This window comes from Daucus carota, chromosome 4 (assembly GCF_001625215.2).
Source record: "Daucus carota subsp. sativus chromosome 4, DH1 v3.0, whole genome shotgun sequence".
In the NCBI taxonomy this organism is placed as follows: Eukaryota; Viridiplantae; Streptophyta; class Magnoliopsida; order Apiales; family Apiaceae; genus Daucus; species Daucus carota.
The window spans coordinates 30,916,414-30,936,398 of record NC_030384.2 but is presented as its reverse complement, the minus strand read 5'-3'; the positions used below and the strand labels follow the sequence as shown (position 1 = coordinate 30,936,398).

General features: G+C 33.8%; 2 protein-coding genes across 4 annotated transcripts; both read left to right on the top strand.

Moving 5' to 3' along the window:
• Window positions 1–5,696: 5,696 nt before the first annotated feature.
• On the top strand, window positions 5,697–8,519 carry LOC108218935 (LEAF RUST 10 DISEASE-RESISTANCE LOCUS RECEPTOR-LIKE PROTEIN KINASE-like 2.4). Its single transcript, XM_017392116.2, has 3 exons — window positions 5,697–6,739; window positions 7,092–7,127; window positions 7,224–8,519. Exons 1-3 carry the CDS (start codon window positions 5,917–5,919, stop codon window positions 8,372–8,374), a joined length of 2,010 nt encoding a protein of 669 aa, XP_017247605.1. The 5' UTR covers window positions 5,697–5,916; the 3' UTR covers window positions 8,375–8,519.
• Window positions 8,520–10,512: 1,993 nt separating this feature from the next.
• LOC108218937 (PR5-like receptor kinase) lies at window positions 10,513–18,401 on the top strand. 3 transcript variants are annotated; one of them, XM_064092488.1, is made up of 5 exons: window positions 11,327–11,464; window positions 12,659–14,328; window positions 15,011–16,390; window positions 16,885–16,920; window positions 17,035–18,401. In XM_064092488.1, exons 3-5 carry the CDS (start codon window positions 15,673–15,675, stop codon window positions 18,180–18,182), a joined length of 1,902 nt encoding a protein of 633 aa, XP_063948558.1. In that variant the 5' UTR covers window positions 11,327–11,464; window positions 12,659–14,328; window positions 15,011–15,672; the 3' UTR covers window positions 18,183–18,401. The 3 variants fall into 3 exon arrangements, with proteins under 3 accessions (XP_063948557.1, XP_063948558.1, XP_063948559.1); XM_064092487.1 differs by lacking the exons at window positions 12,659–14,328; window positions 15,011–16,390 and having other exon boundaries at window positions 10,513–11,464; window positions 17,035–18,399; XM_064092489.1 differs by lacking the exons at window positions 11,327–11,464; window positions 15,011–16,390 and having other exon boundaries at window positions 13,627–14,328.
• The last annotated feature ends 1,584 nt before the right edge of the window (window positions 18,402–19,985 follow it).

The window sequence follows — 19,985 nt, the reverse complement described above, 5'->3', positions numbered from 1 at the left end:
TGAAATTCGACCTCAAGATTGTGGACTAGGAGAAGTTAAGCTCCACTGTGATGATGGTGATCTTTTTGTAGATTTTGGTTTAGATAACAAGTATGGTGTAGTTAAAATCAATCAGTTAGCAAAAGTGTTGGAGTTGTATCATAACAATAATCCTCTGGATAATATTTGTGAACCTAGTAATAGTTGGATTCCAGATACAATATATTTCGTATTAGCTTCCCTAAACATTATCTTTAACTATATATTTCGTGTTTTCTTTAGGGTGTATGGTAAAATGGTGTAGCTTCAGGTATCTTATACTTTCTATCTGCACTCTGCAGCTGTGGTGTATCAGGTGGTGCTATACTCCTGCTATTGGTTCTCATCATCTACTGCTACTGGAAGAAATCTAAACATGGTTCATCTTTGTTTTCTCGAAATGTATCTTCTTATCCCCAAGATGTTGATGCTTTCATAGTGCAATATGAATCCTCAATTCCCACAAGATTTAGGTCTCTACGTACAATTAAAAAAATAACAATTTATTTAAAGATGAATCAGGTAAAGGTGATTACGGAACTGTATTTCGAGGCAGCTTATGGATGGCCGGGGTGTGGCAGTAAAGGTCTTGAATGCACAGAAAGGAAATGGACAAGAATTAATAAATGAAGTCGCAAGCATGGGCAGGACTTCTCATGTTAATATTGTCACTCTTCTGGGCTTTTGTTACGAGGATAAACAATGAATTCTTATATACGAGTTCATGCCTGATGGATCTGTAGAAAAATTCATTTATGGTACAAACCCATTTTTAGAAGAATAACATCTGGGATGGAATGAACCGTTCAACATTGCAATTGGGATTGCAAGAGGCATAGAGTACTTGCACCGAGGCTGTCTACCTCATTAATAGAATCTCCTAGAGCATCACCAATGCTAGGATCATTTAGCACAGCTCATTTCATTTGGTTGTCGATTACTGAATACTCCCTCCGTTTCAAATTAGATGTCCATTTTCAAAAAAATATTTTGTTTCAAATTAGTTGTCCACTTGAATTGACTTTGGAAATATGATTTTGCATTGAAAGTTGAAGTGGACAACTAATTTGAAACAAAATATTTTTTTGAAAGTGGACATGTAAATTAAAACGGAGGGAGTATTAAACTTGCAAGAAGGACATTATGGTGAAAGTGTTGCGGTGCCGCCAAAGAGGTCCCAGACCATTTCGTTTAATTTGCTCCAACGCAAACTCACTTGGGCACTTCCATTACACAGGTCTCAAAGCATGAAGCGGCCTGCAGTCCTGCACTCGAGGTGCTCTCAGAGCAACCACAATGATAAATGCCCAAGTACCTAGCATTCTGACCCACAAACTTACATGTTAGCAAAAGTTGGCCGTGCACATAAACTGGGCAAATCCTTCAAGCGGTGATGGCCACCTTTTTAATTTTTAAACATATATGAAGACGATGGACTCAAATCTGGACAAGTTATAGAACTTACAAACTTTTTGCAGTCCAGTTATGGTACCATTCCCATTGGCCATTATCAAAAATTCCCCCCAACAAACTTCCGTCACTCAGTTGGAATCTTATTTGACTAGGAATTTGAAACCCATACTTTAAAAGAAAATCTTCAGACAACCTCTGCCATGGGATATTAAGATTTTAGAAGTTTTTCAAAAATAATAACAGAAAAAATGTGTTCATATAACTAAATTATTAAAAAAAAATTACCAGACAAAAATTCTAATAAACATGCACTGAAAAGAAGAGGGCATTACTGAAACAAAAAATATTCATTACAATATATAGATTTAGAGCAAGTCCAATAGGTTACCTATATGATGTGCTAAACTCACATTTAGGTAATGTGTCAAAAAAATATACTCCAACACTATCCTAGTGTTATCCTAAATCACTAACACAACCTTAATTCTCCTAGTCATTACTTATTTATAAGTAACCCCTAGCCATTACCTATTTAATATTTATGAATAAAATAATCATCTCTCCTTCTTTCTTTGTCTATTCTCTCCTTTTTCCCCTTCTCTCTCAAATTTATTATTAAAATAATCTTAAGAGAACAAATATATGGATTACTATTGGAGTTGACACTAAAAATAGATTATTTTATATTATTTATAAGGAATAGGATAGGTAACCTATTGGACTTGCTCTTAGGACATATTAAACCAGTTAAAACCACATACCAGATATCCCATGCAAATCATAATCCCCATCTAACAGAAACACTTGAAAATGACATTCTTTAGGGAGCAACTTTGTCAAAAGAGCATGCATGTCAAAGAAAGACCCATCGTCTCCTGAGAACTTGATTGGAAAACTATCCCCATCCATTGTCTCAACATTTACAATCTCCGGCAACAAATCCCCAAATCGATCAACAAATCGACGGGGAAGAAACTGACAACGAAGAAACCATTGGGCTTATTAAAAAAATAAATATGGTAAAATAAGAGAAAAGAAGATAATCGAGTACCAATTTCTGCGGGAGGCTACCATTCGGCACACATATTGCAGCTTTCAAGAACTCAACAGGAAACTTCAGATCATAAGCCATACCTAAAACCAAATATACGAAATTACAAGATAACCATTGTTGTCGCAATAGATTGAAGGACATTAAACTTTTCAACAAGATTACATACTCTATGCTGTTTGAAAATAGAGAAAATGAGAGAGTTAAGAGATTACCTCTTACCTAAATATGAAGAGAGTAAACTCACTCTGATCACTCACCGCTGATATACATAAAAACTATAAACATTTATGGCCAAGCAAGCTAAAAAAATATTTATACCTCTGCATCACGGCTTCCAAGATTAATATGGTAATAGAAGTCAAAGTTTTTCAACATCACTGTTTTAAGAAGATATTTCTAATGATTAAATTATATTATTTCATTTTATATGTCCTATAACCAAAATCATATGTTTAAAGTTAAACTAAAAAAAAAATATTCCACAACTTTTGATGCTTTGCTTTGAACTTATAGTTCATTATTCAATTAATTTTAAACATTGATTTCACCTACTACATTAGTCTACATTTAACATATATTTAAATTTTTACCACATAAAAATTTAAGGATTAAAATTTTCATTTTTATTATAAAATGATTTAAGGATTAAACAAATTCATCTTTATTATAAAAAAACGTAAATTCAATATTTTCATTTTTTTTAATTTGTAAATAATATATTTTAACAAAAATCATAACTTCCTTGCTAATGTCTCTTACTTTTTCTTATATGATGATATACCGTATATTTAGTAATGACAACATGATATTAGCATTCACTTCGTAAAATCATAAGCAATATTCAAGAAAAAAATAGGAGTATTTATATAAAATATACGTAGTTCAATTAATGACAAATATTATTAATAATAAATTATAGTGAAAATATAACTAATTTTGTGGAATTTTTTTAAAAAAATTTAAATTCACGGTAGCGGGTACAATCTTAATCAATACCCCTTATTAATAAGCGAAATCACGTTTCAGTGGAACATCGGTACCAAAAGTACCAAAAGTTGGTCATCTTATATCATATTTAATTATTATTATTATTATTATTATTATTATTATTATTATTATTATTATTATTATTATACTCCTATTAAAAGTATTATATTATCATTAGAAGACTTATATTGGTCAAGAATTTATAATATTTTAAGATATTATAATTAAAGACGACTTCTATAGTTATTAGGATTTTATAATCATTATAAACTTTTTACTTAATAGTGATGATCATTAAACTATTATGAAAAAAACGTCGTATTGGTTGGGATTTTATAATTTTATTATATTATTATGAAAAGATTTTCATATTTATTATGATTTTATATATAAAGACTTTAATATTGGTTAGAATTTTATAATTATTAGACTTTGATATTGATTTGGATTTTATAATTAAAGACTTTAATGTTATACTATTAAAAAGAGACTTCTAACGTTGTTAGGATTTTGTAATGCAACAGTTATACCACCAATAAAATTATTTATTTTAATTTCTTTGAACTCAAATAATTTAATTTATGAAACAACTCTGTAAAACTCCTATCATATTTCAGCATTCAAATAAATAAAGGTTTATACTGATATTAATAGCCAAATCGATATTATTCATACATATACTTTTTATTAATATGCGAAATTTTTCTTTAGTGGAAGAACATCAATACCAAATACTGAACTATCAAAATTTGGTTATTATCATGTAATTTAACATTGTCCTACTCTTCACAATATTATAATATTATTATAATAACGGAAAGGGGGTGGTAGCACTACCATGACAAACGCAAATTCCAATGAGAATAAAATTACTGTGAATTCTCTGGTTATAGTCATAAAAAGAGGTTTACAAGATTTTGTCAAAAAAATTTATAAATAAATTAATTTTAAATTCATTTAATTTATAAACTCTGTTATAGTTTTATATTAATTTGACAAATATCCATCAATATTAAATTTACAAGAACTTCAATTAGCGTTGCACTTAATAATATTTATTAGACGTCTAAAACAATTATGAACTAAAATTGAGTTTTATTAAAGATTGAATACACTCACAGCCAATTTATGGGGTCGTTTGGCTGAGTTTAAAATAAATGCTTCTTGATTAAAGTAAAAAAATTGAAGAAGAAGTGAGAAGCAATTTAAAACTTATAAGTGATTAAAGTGTTTGGGAAAGAAGTAGAAGTTTTGAAAGAAAAGCTATCATTCCCAACTTTTTATAAGTGATTCTCGACTTTTAACACAAACGGGTCAAGAAAATTAGTAGTTGGCTTATTGAGAAAAGAAGCACTTCTTTGTGGTATCCAAACGGGCACTATATATGCTGGTGTTGAATTTTTTTCCCATCTATCTAAAATCATAAACAACATAATGATTTTAATAAAATAAAAGGTACCATTTTAAAATAGATTCATATAATAACATGTATCCTGAGAATATTTATTTTGAAAAATAAAACTTAAACATAATTAAATATTACTAATATGTTAATGCATAATAAGTTTTATATCTCAACAATAATAATTTAAATAACTATATCAAAAATATTATATTTCTAATAAGTAATAAATTAAAAAATTCATATAATCCCGTGCCAAGCACGGGTTATAAACTAGTATAATATAAATGCTTAAAAATGTTTCATACCTAAGAGCATTCTCATCCCATTCCCCAAAGCCAACCCCAACCCCATAATTTAAAGAAATCTACTAACTTTTGCCAAAATGTACTCTACATCCGGAACCCCAAAATAGGGTTTGGTTTTGGGGATTAGAAATAAATCCCCATATTTGGGGTTACACTATTCATCCCCCATACACTATTCATCTTCCATTTCATTATTATTTTATTAATTTCATGTGCTATCTTATACTTTTATGGGGAATAGGGATTGAATATAGGGAATGGGATGGAAGAAATTTTTAAAAGTTTGTAAAAATTTTTGAGGGATTACTATTTTTAGTAAGTTTTTGGAGTTGAGGATTGGGGGCCGGCTGTGAATGCTCTGAACTCAACAAATATCTAAACTGAAACACACCCCAAGTCCCTAATCGTCTTTGACCCGCAGCAACAAAATTCTTAAACTGTCGTTGTCTGCTTTGTATTATTAAATACACGAGAAATAGGCTTTGACAAGGTCATGGCCCAAATTTTTGAAGGATGAAAAATTTGCCTGGCCTTAAAATGAACTTGGAACTTCAGTCTTCAGAACTTGGAACTTCAGTCTTCAGTACAGTACCATTCAACTCCACTCAGTTTCTTCATGAATAAGCTTTTTCAAATGCTTGCCAGGACTCATTCTTCCCTTTTACAGAAGACAAGCCTGTCATTTCAAATATATTCGCTTGTTCTTCGGTGTTAGTTTCGAAAACTCTTGCATCATGTGTGCTCAGCTTCTTAAACCTCTCCGGTATTGTTTAAACCCCATCAGTTTTATCATCTCATTTCATGTTTTACTCATCAACTTCCCAACTTGTCTTGCTCAATTTGGTCATTATAATTACTACTCGGACTGTAGTAACACTACTGCTATTGGATGCGGTGATACGACATTCAAGAACCCTCTATACCCTTTCTGGGGAGAAAGTTTTCGACCTGATTATTGCGGTCTTGATGGATTTGAACTCCATTGTGAAAACAATGATCTTGTTGTAGATATTGGTTCACGTAGCAAGTATCATGTAGTTGACTTTAATTCGGCAACAGGTGTGTTAACGTTAAATCGTTCTGATGATCCGTTGGGGAGTATTTGTGCATCTGGTGAGGCTACTAGTACCATATTGAATGCAACACTATATGATTACACAGATTATACTGAAGATCTCAGCTTATTCTACAATTGTGCCGATGATTTTGATTCAGTCTGGGTCGACTATACATTCACTTGTCAGAGTAACAGTAAGAAGCGAGTTTATTTCTTTCTAGGAAATTCATTTGATTTGGTGGAAGACAAGCTTGAGTCCTGCACTAACACAACACTTCAAGTTGATAAGACGGCGTTTGAGGAGTTAAAAAGCAATAGAATAGAGCCGGAAGCACTTTTCAAGAGGAGCTTCGAAGTACACTACAATAGAATTAACGAAGGAGCATGCTCCGACTGCAAGGCAACTGAAGGATTGTGTTGGAGAGGCACAAATAGTATTGACAACACATGCCTTTATAGCAACGGAACTAATCTCCCTCCATATGGATATGGACGACCAGGTTTGGCCCCATTCATTTCTCTTTTTCTTTGTAGTCACTTTGTTCCAGGGTTAATAATCAAGTGAGTGACCAAAGTGAGTCGGATATATCAAGTTGGTCACCGAACTCAAAACGGTCTCAAATCCGTCATTTAAGTCATTTAAGTCGAAATGCGTGCAAACAGTGAACGTATACATCTCATCGGGACGGAGGGAGTAATAATTTCTAATCAATTGAGAAAGTGGATGATCACGATTCATTATAGTGATATTTGGAATTCAAATTATTTTAAACCTTGATGCTTGACAAAATTTCATTTATTGCAAACTGATATTTCGCATTCAAATGCTGACTTAACTTTCCCTGTTGACAGGAAAACAAAAGAATTTGGTACTCAAGATTGTTATAGGTAGTATGCTCATTCTTTAACATTTTTATCATATATCTACCATTAAATATGCATGATGAAGTTGCAGCTTATGTGTTTTTGAATTTCTTTCCGCAGCAACTACTATAGTATGCAGTATACTTCTTTTAGTGATTCTCATCACCTATTCTCGCCGGAGGAAAATTGTATATGGTTTATCTCTGTTTCCTCGATATGCATCTTCTTTTCCTAAAGACGTCGAGGCCTTCATTAGGCAATATGGATCCTTAATCCCTGAAAGATTTAGGTACTCCACTCTAACAAAAATAACGGATTCTTTCAAAAATGAATTAGGCAAAGGAGGTTATGGAAATGTATACAAAGGCCGCTTAGCAGATGGTCGTGTTGTAGCAGTAAAGGTCTTGAAAGAAGCAAAAGGAAACGGAGAAGAATTCATAAATGAAGTTGCAAGCATTGGCAGGACATCTCATGTTAACATCGTCACTCTGCTCGGATTCTGTTACGAGCCTAAAAGACGAGCTCTGATATACGAGTACATGCCTAATGGATCTCTCGAAAAGTTCATTCATGGCAAAACTCCGTTGTTGAAAGCACAACGTCTTGGATGGGAGAAACTATACAGCATAGCAATTGGAATTGCACGAGGACTCGAGTATTTGCACCGAGGCTGCAGCACCCGTATTCTGCATTTCGACATAAAGCCACATAACATCCTTCTTGACAAAAATTTCAGCCCTAAAATTTCCGATTTTGGCCTTGCCAAGTTGTACAACACTGACGAAAGTATAATCTCGTCATTGTTGCAAGCTAGAGGGACCATTGGATATATTGCACCCGAAGTTACTAGCAGAAATTTTGGAAAAGTTTCCCACAAATCTGATGTCTACAGCTATGGAATGATGATTCTTGAAATGGTTGGTGGACGAAAGAATGTTAATGCCGATGCAGATCAAACTAGCGAGATATATTATCCGCGTTGGCTATACAAACGAATCAAATCAGATGATGCGCTAAATTTGGCGAATGATATATCTGCTGAAAATGAAATTGTGAGGAAAATGGTGATTGTCGGGCTATGGTGCATACAAATATATCCATCACAAAGGCCATCAATGAGCAAGGTGATTGAAATGTTGGAAGGGAGAACTGCAGCTCTGGAGATCCCACCAAGTCCATACTTGTGTTCTGTTCCGAGTTCTCCGTCGAGTTCTCAAAGAGAACTAGTGGTTTGCTCTTCTTCAAGAACAGAACGCACTTCATCTGGATGATAGTCAGATATTGAGAGGGACTTGAAATAATGAAGTAAAATGTTTTAAGGGATAAAAGCAAAGGAAATATTATGTGCTTAGATCATTTGTATTCATGAAAACTTAACAATAATGAAAAGATATTGATAGTAAAAATGAATTTGATAGATTATACTTTTAAATGATATTAATTTTATCGTAGACGATCATAAAAAATATTGTTAAAATTATTACTCATACTAACCGGAGAGTTTAAAGGAGCTGTTTGGGCAAGTTTAAATAAGTGTTTTTTGTTTAATGTAAAGAAGTAGACTAACCGTTTGTACAAACTTAAAATAAGTGACTTATTACCTAAATTAAAGGAGTGGAATAAAAGTGATAAGTATAAGTAAAATTTTGAAGTTGTTAAAGTGTTTGGTAACTTTAACTTATAAGTTTTTTTTTACTTATAAATTTGTGCCATGTTTGGTATTATAAGATATTTTCCAAAAACTTTTTTATTGATAATAGATAAAATTAGTTAGTTATTTCTTGGAAGTGCGTCGATATAGTGAAAAATTATTTTTTTTTTCCGTTTATTTTAGTATTGAAAATCCTGTAGAGTGAAGCTAGGTCGACACAAGAGAGTGTGAACTGGTTAGATTTTTCGGTGAGTCGCTGATGATAAGAAAGTGAAGAAAGTGATAAGTAGAAACAGGAAGTAAGAAAACTGAACTTCTCACTTCCAGCTTTTTTATCCTAAAAAAGCTCTCTAGTTTTTTTATCCAAACAGGTTTTGGACTTCTGAAGTGGGCTTATCCTTAAAAGAAGCCGGTGTTTCTCGGATCCAAACACCGCTAAAAGTGAGGGATGTAAACTAAGACTTATAAGTGATTAAATTGTCTTGGACAAAAGCGGAAGTTCTCAAACGAAGGCTAGCATTCTTAGTTTTTTACAAGTGTTTCTGGTGTTTTACACAAACGAGTCAAGAGAGTAAAAACTGACTTATATGAGAAAAAGCTAGAAATACCTGTTCCCAAACAGGCACTAAGCAAGTTTTAAACTTTTATTCAAAAATAAAAAGAGTTTTCTTTAGATTTATTCGTCGGAGCTTATTCAAAGAACTTTGCTTAATATTTTTTTTTTCAGAGCTTGATAATATATAGCATAAATGACCATAGCTTTTGACAAGGTCCTTGCATCATATTTTCCACACTTTATGGATGAAAATTCATTGACACTTGCCTTGCGTTGAATTTTAGTATTTTAGTCTAGTACCGAGTCTTCACCGCTGCCGCATCATATTTTCCACATCTTATGGATGAAAATTCCTGACACTTGCCTTGCGTTGAACTTTAATATTTTAGTCTACTACGAAGTCTTCACTGCCGCGGCCCCCAGGCTTTTATTAGCTTCTGAAAATGTTTGCATCTCTTTGCTATTCACTCTTGCTTCTCTGTAGAACATACTTGACTTCGTAGACTCAGTTGATTCTCAGCTTTATCTGTACACATCTCCTGCATAATGCATACTAAACTCTTTAGACCTCGCCAATATTTTTCGAACCCATCAGTATAATCATTTCGATCCTTTCCTTATCACTCTTCATCTCGATCCCTTCCTCATCAAATAAATAATTCACAATTCTCTCCACCATACAAACGCTTCAAATTCATAGACTCTTTTATTTTTCATTCATGAGCCATCACAAATGTTTACTCATCATTCCAATTCCTTTCACGGCTAATAGTAAGATATAATAATTATAAAAAAAAATATAATCATACAAAAACTAATTTAGATGTAAAATTTATTAGATTTTGATGTAAAATTTCAACTAATTGACTATTTAATTCTAATTTAATTTTTTCATTGAATATATAAACATTAAATAGAAACCTAATTTAAAATAAAATAGATATCCAAAAATTAAATTTTTAAAAATAATACAATGTACACGTTGTCTAAACGAAAACTAGTGTTGACCGTTGTATTTAATTATTAAAATTAGTAGTCTAAATTACTAATCAAATAGATTAATACTCTTATTAAATATATTTTTTATTAATTTTATTTAAAAATTATAAATTACTTTATCATTAAAACTAATATAACATTTTTTAATTTTGCTAAGATAATATTATTTTTTAAACAATACATACATACATATACAATGTGCTCATCAAAATTATGGTCCGTCACACCTAGCACGTCCTCAGACACAAGCACAGCTTTGGACTAGCACCAATAAAAAAAAAATCAAATTCTTCTCTCTTTCAATCCTCTCATCTCTCTAATCTTTCTTTTCCTACAAATCAACGATATATCTTGAACAAGCTGATCAAGATCCTCCAGAAAAAAACAAAATGAGAGAAGTTTATCATTGTCAAATACATGTAGGCATACTCATCACCGTTATCTCCTTATTTTTCAACAGATGTTGCTGCGTAGATCAACAATACGAAGCCTGCGTCCCAAGAAACTGCGGAAGCTTGAGGATAAGCTTCCCGTTCTTTATCGTGGGGACGCAAGAAGCTTACTGTGGATCCCCGGGGTTCAACATAACTTGCGTAAACAATACAGAGCCACTAATTAGAATACCGGACTATAATGAGGCTTTGTTGGTTGATGAGATATTCTACGACAATCGATCTCTCCGTGTTTCCAACGCGGCTCTCAGATCAAACGAGGGAAGCTGCGGCGCTGTACGAGAGATTGCGCGCAACTTGAGTGTGCGCAGTGATCATTTTGAGTACGCCAACGATTCAAGACTTGTGTTGTTATGGGATTGTAATTCTAGTAATGAAGCAAGGTTAGACAGATACAAGGTTGGTTGCGATGGTATTAATTATCTGGTAATGGAAGGGAACGATCGAAACTTAAAGTTGGGGACTGAAGCTTGTGAGACGAGGGCCGAGGCAGCTGTAATAGATGATGAACAAATTGTGACTGGTTCGAATTATTCGACAGTGATGAGAAGGGGGTTTGTTTTGAATTGGAGGGCTACTGATTGTACAGCATGCAAGTTAACTCAGGGGAGTTGCGGATTCGATATTGAACATGACCAGTTTCTCTGTTTCTGTCCAGACAGGCCTCATTATATCAATTGCACTGCAACTCAAGCTGCAACAAGTAAGTCCATAGTTACCCCTATAATTTCATCCCCTGTTTCTTAAGTAATCAGTTTGATTTTTATTTTTTTACATTTTATCTGGGTTTTTTAGATTTTTGGGTAGAACAGTATTTGTTTCCTGGTGTTACTCTACCGTTCACAATCCAATCCTTTTTATAATTATTAGGTAGAGGTTGGGCTGCGTGTAAGTGGTTGATTATGACTATATGGACGTAACCGGCCCATCTAAAACTTAAGGTGTTAAAGGAATTGAACAAAAATGACCAGACATATACCAAGCTCTGCTACCATATACAGTAACCAATTCATCTAAATCTTAAGGTGTTGGAGGAAAACCCCAACAGGATCTTGTACTTTTCAACATCAACATCTCGACGAATCTTTTCAGTTAAGATATACAATTATAGGTAATCGAGGAAAATCACATCTGATCTTAGTTACTATAATATGGTTTCCCTTGTTTGCATACTGATAACTAATAAGCCAATTTTACTGTAGTTGTTTTACAAGGTTGCAAGCAAAATACTATGTGAATTCACTAGTGACTGAGTATCTTCGGTTTCTTCCAGCAATAATATTCATTTCTGCATACAACGGAGTTTTGGCGTCACATGCTTGATCATTATTAGCATTTAGCCTCCATAAATGTATGATAAAAAGTTTCGGTTCTTCTGTTCTTGCATAGATAATTCACCTTATTGTTGTGAACTTCTGGAATTTGAGTGCAACTTTCATTCAAATGATTGTTTAGAATATCTGTTGTCATCAGTATGCAGTTTCTTGTAATTAGTATTATTAATTGAGCAACAAAAGAACTAAAAATGGCGCAGAATGTTACTCTAGAAAAAACTTGAACACAGTTTACGAATATATTCTTTGATTGTCTTTCTGGTCGATGTGCGTTGTGGAGTTACCATAAAGTTTATATGGTAATATGGAACAACTTACGAGTTCGATCAATGGAATCAAATGAAACGGTTTTCATGTTGGAGAATCAAACCTTGATAGCTGATTCTCCTGAATCACTTGAACATCCAAGTACACTACACTATCCATCAGTGCAAATTCATGAAATTCATGGGGATGGGGACTTAAACTCAAATCAAATTATACAAGTAGTTGTATACTAATATGTTGTCCATGTATTCATTTTATAATGGCCCCCCATCCTCAGTAATATGCTTGTGTTGCAGGAAGTTGGCAACATACCATACCTGGTGGAGATGGATGTGGGAAATTTTCAAAATCCTCAAAACAGATAGCTCTATTTATCTCCCAGTAGTTTGGTCCAAAAGTAGAAGAGCTTCATGCTATGTCGCAAAACGCATTGAAACTAGCACGGCCAGATAAAATATTTTTCACTACCATTTTGATCTCTCCTGAACTTATTATACTCGTTTCTCAGCAATGCGTGAGATGTGGGAGTTTCTAAATTTCGTCTTCAGTTGTTCCGTAGTAGTTTCGTAGTTCTTTCGCGATCCAATAACTATCTCTCAAGGATTTGGCATTGATTAAGGGGAGAAAGTTTAGGAAAACACTGCACTGGTAACTGTCGAAATCTTCGGGATTAGTATCTCACGTATACGATTATTACTATGATATACTTTGATGATAAAAAGTATAAACCACATGTACTGCAAATCAACGGTTCAATTTGGATCTAATCTAAGGGTTGTGGACAACGTCTCCAAAAACTCCAAAAGAATAAGTGTCCGAGAAGCCCGACTCCTAATATTTTAATATTTTAACTAAGATATTTTGAACTTACTCTAATGTAGTACTCAGCGAAAATTCCCAACACTTCTTTGTGTTGAATATTCTTATTCAACTCCATTACAAAGTCTTCCACCCTTATCTTTTTTTCCATGGACTTTGTGTTGAAAATTCCCCGCATGAAATTGAACGTCATTATTCTTTAGTTTTGAAATCCATATATAGTTTATTCCGTTAATTTTTGCAACAACATACAAATCTTCTCTTTCATTTCAAAGTAATTTCTGCCATTTCTTGGGTTTTTATTTTCGAAACTCTTGCATGATGTATGCTCAGCTCCTTAAACCTCAAAAGTATTATTCAAACCCCATCAGTTTTATCATCTCATTTCATGTTTTACTCATCAACTTCCCAACCTGTCTTGCTCAATTTACAAATTTTAATTAATACTCGGACTGTAGTAGCACTACTGCTATTAGATGCGGCGATAGGACATTCAACAATCCTGAATACCCTTTCTGGGGAAAAAGTTTACGACCTGCTTATTGTGGTCTTGATGGATTTGAACTTCATTGTGAAAACAATGATCTTGTTGTAGACATTGGTTCACGTAGCAAGTTTCATGTAGTTGATATCAATTCTGCAAGAGGTGTGTTAACGTTAAATCGTTCTGATGATCCGTTGGGGAGTATTTGTGCATCTGGTGAGCCTAGGAGTACCGTATTGAATGCAACACTATATGATTACACAGATTATAGTGAAGATCTCAACTTATCCTACAATTGTGCCGATGAGATTGACTCACTCTGGCTCGACTATACATTCACTTGCAAGGGTGACAGTAAGACGCGAGTTTATTTCTTTCGAGGGAATTCATTTGAATTAGTTGAAGACTACAAGCTTGTGTCGTGCACTAACACAACAATTCAAGTTGATAAGAGGGTGTTTGACGACTTGAAAAATAATGTAATAGAGCCGGAAACACTTTATAATAGGAGCTTTGAAGTTCACTACAACAGAATTAACGAAAGAGCATGCGTAGACTGTAAGCAAACGGAAGGATTGTGTTGGAGAGGCACAAATAGTACAGATAACACATGCCTATATAGCAATGGAACGGCTCTCCCTCCATATGCATATCGACGACCAGGTGCGCAAAAATTATTTACTTTATTTTTATATTGGTATTGAATTGTTAAATATAGCTTAGGATCTCTTCTAGATGAAGAGATGCTACTCTCATACGAGGACCCTTAAGGTTCTATTTCAGCATATACGTGAATCCTCAGACCTCGGTAGACTCTTTTATTGATAAATGATCTCTAGTTCCAGACCAGGTTAAGTATTATTACAACTATGTCTCAAGGCTTCTCCTCCAGGTCCTCTGTTTCCTCTGCCATATATTTAGCATTCTATTTTGTTTCACCTCAGATGGATCTCCGAATCACATCCTCGTGCAAAACCTTCTTTATGTACCTTTACATTGTCAACTATATGAGCACCTTATGTTCCGCTAATTCTTTTGCCTAGGAATCTATACATTTTTTGGATATTAGGCATGAATTTGATCAGGATTATATCTTTTCGTTTTGCTAAGGCCGATTACTAAAAATTAAGCACTCGTGCGCACATATCAGAGTAAACTCTCTACCTTTGGTTGCTAAGGACAAGGATAATTAATAATTTGTTAGTATTTCGTCAAAAAAAAAAATAATTTGTTAGTATTTGATATTTTTATCCTTAGTCATAGGTAACCATTTGAATTTTGTATGTTTATTAAATCATTATAGAAATCTTGCTAGATATAAAGTAGTTTGATGAATTATGATCAGGACTATCAAGTGACGAGAGGGAAGAGGACTATCAAGTTAACGGAAGAAATCACACAAAAGTTGTATGTATGGTTTCCTGCTTGTAGCCGTGACAAACAACGAATTGCGGAGACTTTTAAGTTGTTAGAAGTCTCCCATGAATCAGCTATATGGTTTCCATTAAATTTTACCTTATATATTAATCTTTGATATCGATACATCGATACTGAAAATATATATATACCATAATGAACGTAAAAATCACTGAAGAATGCTTCGTACTCTTGAGTCTTGACTCGGGCGCGTTAATATAATGCACGAAATTTCTTGTAGATGAATTGATAGTGAAAGTGTAAACAAGGTCCTCCCCTCATATTTTCCACACCTTATGGATGAAAATTCTTAACACTTGCGTTGAACATTTGTATTTTAGTCTATCACAAAGTATTCATCCCCCTTTTTATTTTCACAGACTTTTATTAGCTTGTGAAAATGTTTGCATCTCTATGCTATAGTGCTATTCACTCTTGCTTCTCTGTACAACAGACTTGTCTTCATAAACTCAGTATAATGCATGCTATACTCTTTAGACCTCACCAATCTTTTTCAAAACCCATCAGTATAATCATCTGGATCCTTTCATTATCAGTCTTCATAGACATCATGCTAAAGTTGATCCTGACATGTACAGCAACTGTAGTAAGCCAACTACTTCTCCATGTGGCACACAATTAGAATGGAGAGTTGATTACCCTTTCTGGGTTGATGATGAGATTCGACCTTCGTATTGTGGTCTTGAAGGATATAAGCTCAGCTGCGAAGACGACGGCCTAGTTGTAGATTTAGCTTCCAATATCAAGTATAATGTACAGGCCATCGACCTGTTTAAACATACGATAGATTTAAAAATTTTGGATAATCCTCTCAAGTCTATCTGTGATGCAAGTTCCAGCTCAAATCAAGATACAGAACATAATCATCCGCTGCTCTCCTCCCGCGAAAACTCCGAAATTATCTACTTGTTGTACAATTGTAGTGATCCTGCTCAAACAACCTCGATGAAGGCAAATTTCAGTTGCTCGAATCAAGACCCAATTTATTTTTTCCGAAATGATTTATTTGCGGAAGCTCAAGAAAAACTTAGCTCGTGTCATTACACAAGGCTTCCGGTTAATATGAGGTTGCTTGAAGATTTCACATGGGACCCGAACCCAGCACAGCGAACAGCAGAAAAGCTTTTCGAGGGAAGCTTTGAGGTTCACTATAATAATGAAGAAAACCAACAAGTTTGCAAAGACTGTAATCAACATGATGGAGTGTGTTGGAAAGACACATATGTAGGTAGCAATGACTTATGCCTCTATCCACGACAATCAGGTCTGCCATATCAACAACAATCAGGTCTGCTCAACCAGAATATACTCTGTTTTAAGTTTTATGATCACAATGAGAAAGCGCACACATATATTTAGCTTATAATCTCATTTCAAGGACTCCTAGGCATCAAAAAGCCAAAACCACGCGATAGACAAGTATGTTTTCGAATAGTAACAATCAACTCTGGCCAGATCAAATAAGTTTTCCTTGTATTTATTTTGCGATGGATAATCAGTGCAATTATGCCTCACACACGCTCTTGATTCGTACAAGGTCTTGACGGTCCATTGTTCTTTTCCTTTTTCCTTTCTTTTTATAGCCAAACGGGAAGTCCTATTTATAAACACTATACTTGCAATATGTACTCATTTCCTTTTAATTTAGGAAGCTCAGTACTTTCCCCATTCCCCTGATTTTATCTAATTACGTGTTCTATACTGCGAAATTCAATGATAATATTATCTATTACAAACACCTGGTTTATATATAAATGCTGATTCAGCTCACATTGTTGACAGGAAGCAAAAAGAGTAAGGGACTTATGATTGGCGCAGGTAATGTGCCCTTTCCTCTGACATTTTAATCTCTTAATCGGTGATTCTTCAATCTTTGTGTATGTATATGGTAAACCGTGTAGATTTTAGGAATCTCAGACTTTTTATCTGCAGCTGTTGGTGTATTAGGAGGTACCATACTTCTGCTATCGGTTCTCGTCATCTTCTGCTGCCGGAAGAAAACCAAACAGGGTTCATTTTTGTTCTCTAAAAATGTGTCTTCTTTTCCGAAAGATGTTGATGCCTTCATAAAGCAATATGGATCCTCCATTCCCAGAAGATTTAGATACTCTACATTAAAAAAAGTAACAAATTCGTTCAAGGATGAATTAGGTAAAGGGGGCTATGGAACTGTATATCGAGGCCGCTTATCAGATGGACGTGACGTGGCAGTGAAGGTCTTGAATGCAACAAAAGGAAATGGAGAAGAATTCATTAATGAAGTTGCAAGCATTGGTAGGACTTCTCATGTTAATGTCGTCACTCTCCTTGGCTTTTGTTATGAAGGTAAACGACGAGCTCTTATATATGAGTTCATGCCTAATGGATCTCTGGAAAAGTTTATTTATGGTACAAATCCTTTGTTGGAAGGACAACATCTTGGATGGGAGAAATTGTTGAGGATTGCAATAGGTATTGCCCGGGGACTGGAGTACCTACACCGAGGCTGCAACACTCGTATCCTGCATTTTGATATAAAGCCACATAACATTCTTCTTGACAAAGATTTTTGCCCGAAGATATCTGATTTTGGGCTTGCAAAATTATACACCACAAACGAAAGTGCAGTCTCATCTTTACTGCAACCTAGAGGAACCATTGGTTATATTGCTCCCGAAGTTACTAGTAGAAATTTCGGACAAGTGTCCCATAAATCTGATGTGTACAGCTATGGAATGATGATTCTTGAAATGGTTGGAGGGAGAAAGAATGTTAATGCCGGTGCAGATCACACTAGTGAGATATATTATCCACGTTGGCTGTACAAGCGACTCCAATTTGATGATGTGCTAAATATGGCAAATGAAATTTCTGCAGAAGAAAATGAACTTGTTAGGAAAATGGTGATGGTCGGACTCTGGTGCATACAAATCTATCCATCACAAATGCCATCGATAAGCAAGGTGATTGAAATGTTGGAAGGGCAGACAGCAGCTTTGGAGATCCCACCATGTCCATACTTGTGTTCAGTTCCGGGTTCTCCATCAAATTCTCCAGAAAAACCGGTGTTCTGCTCTTCTTCAGGAACAGAACCAACTTGATCTGCATGATGGTTAAGGCAAGAACCCTTCCTCAATATGAAATACATACTATAGAGCATAGCATGCTCTTATATAATTTTAGGGTAAACTTTGAAGGTACAAAATGTATAAAGTATTTGTACTGTTAATATTTGTTAACCCATTTCACAGTCACTATCTAAAACTGGTTTATATTATTCAGGGATAATTCTTAAACAACCGAGACTAGAATCTTGTTCTCATAGTTTGTGCTCGAATTTTCTTGATTGATGTATACTAGTTGAGAAGCCGAGTGTTGCGGCGGTCTATAAAAAATTATATGAATGATTCAAAATTAGTATTTGTAAGATAAAATAAATATATGGCAATCTATAAAAATTATATTAATGATTCAAAATTAATATTTCTAGAATAAAATAAATTTTATATTATAAACATCTCGATGCAATACCAATATTAATATATAAAATTACAAAATTGGATTATAATTCATGAGTGAAAAAATGAAAATAAATTTTTACATATAATTAATAATTTAAAGCATGACAAAACTTTTTTACATATAATTAATGATGTAAAGCATGACGAACCTTAATTTTAGTTGTGTTTTTTTTAAAAGTAATCATGTTTTTCACTAACAATATCATTAATTTCCAAACACTACTTCTTTAACATACACACCATGCCCTACATGTAAAAAGCATACGGCTCTTTAACAGAACTGATTGATGACATCTAGCCATATACATTGATTGACCAATAAAATAGACTAGTAAACTTGCAAGAACATAAGTGCATAGCATAAGTGCGTAAAAGTCGAAAAAATATTGAGATGCAACTCCGAAAGCATCCCCAATTTTAATAGGGATAAACATTATGTTTTAATTATACGAACATTAATCATGTCGGGACGTTTGAATTCCAATCCATGCAGGTGTATACTAGTGACTCCTTCCTCCAATTTCTTTGGATTGATGTCCGCAAAATCATCAATTTAAATTCATGAGATAGAATTATACTCCCACATCGGACAAACTCTTACTGTTGTCAATCAATCATCTCTATCGCCATTCAAACATGTTTCATAGTGTCACTCATCATTGTATTAGATGGAGAAGATAAATATGCAAAGAAAAATTGTTTATAAAGCATATTCGACCCCTAACCGTATGTGTAGAATGATAGCTTACCAGGATAAAACGGGTTGCGATGTCTTTGCATAAAAACGACACCACCAGCGAGTAGAGGCGTGGTATTGAGACAGAGAGAATGTTGTGTTTAGATGATCCAAAACCCTACAAGGGGTATTTATAAGTGCAGAGAGACTTATGTGCTACTCTTTTTCATAATTAAATAATCTAGAACAGAATCAAATTAAAAAACTTCAAAGTCACTATATTCCATAAATAATAAATCAGATTAATTTATGCTACATAATCTGAAAAAAAAACTTTCAAGTTACTATATTTCATAAATAATCTGAAACAGAATCAGATTAATTTATGTCAAGATATACTTTTTATTTTTGATATTTTTCATCCAAAAATTTCAGAAAATTAGAAAAATAGAACATAGTATCCGAGAGGCGCCACGCCGCCACCTACACGCCCCCGTTTCTCCTTTGTATAAGTATACTAGTTGAGAAGCCGCGCGTTGCGGCGGTCTATTAAAATTATATTAATAATTTAATATTAATATTTGTAGAATAAAATAATTTTGTGGCTGTCTATAAAAAGTATATTAATGATTCAAAATTAATTTTTGTAGGATTTTTTTTATATTATTAAAATCTTGATGTAATACCAATAATAATATATAAAATTG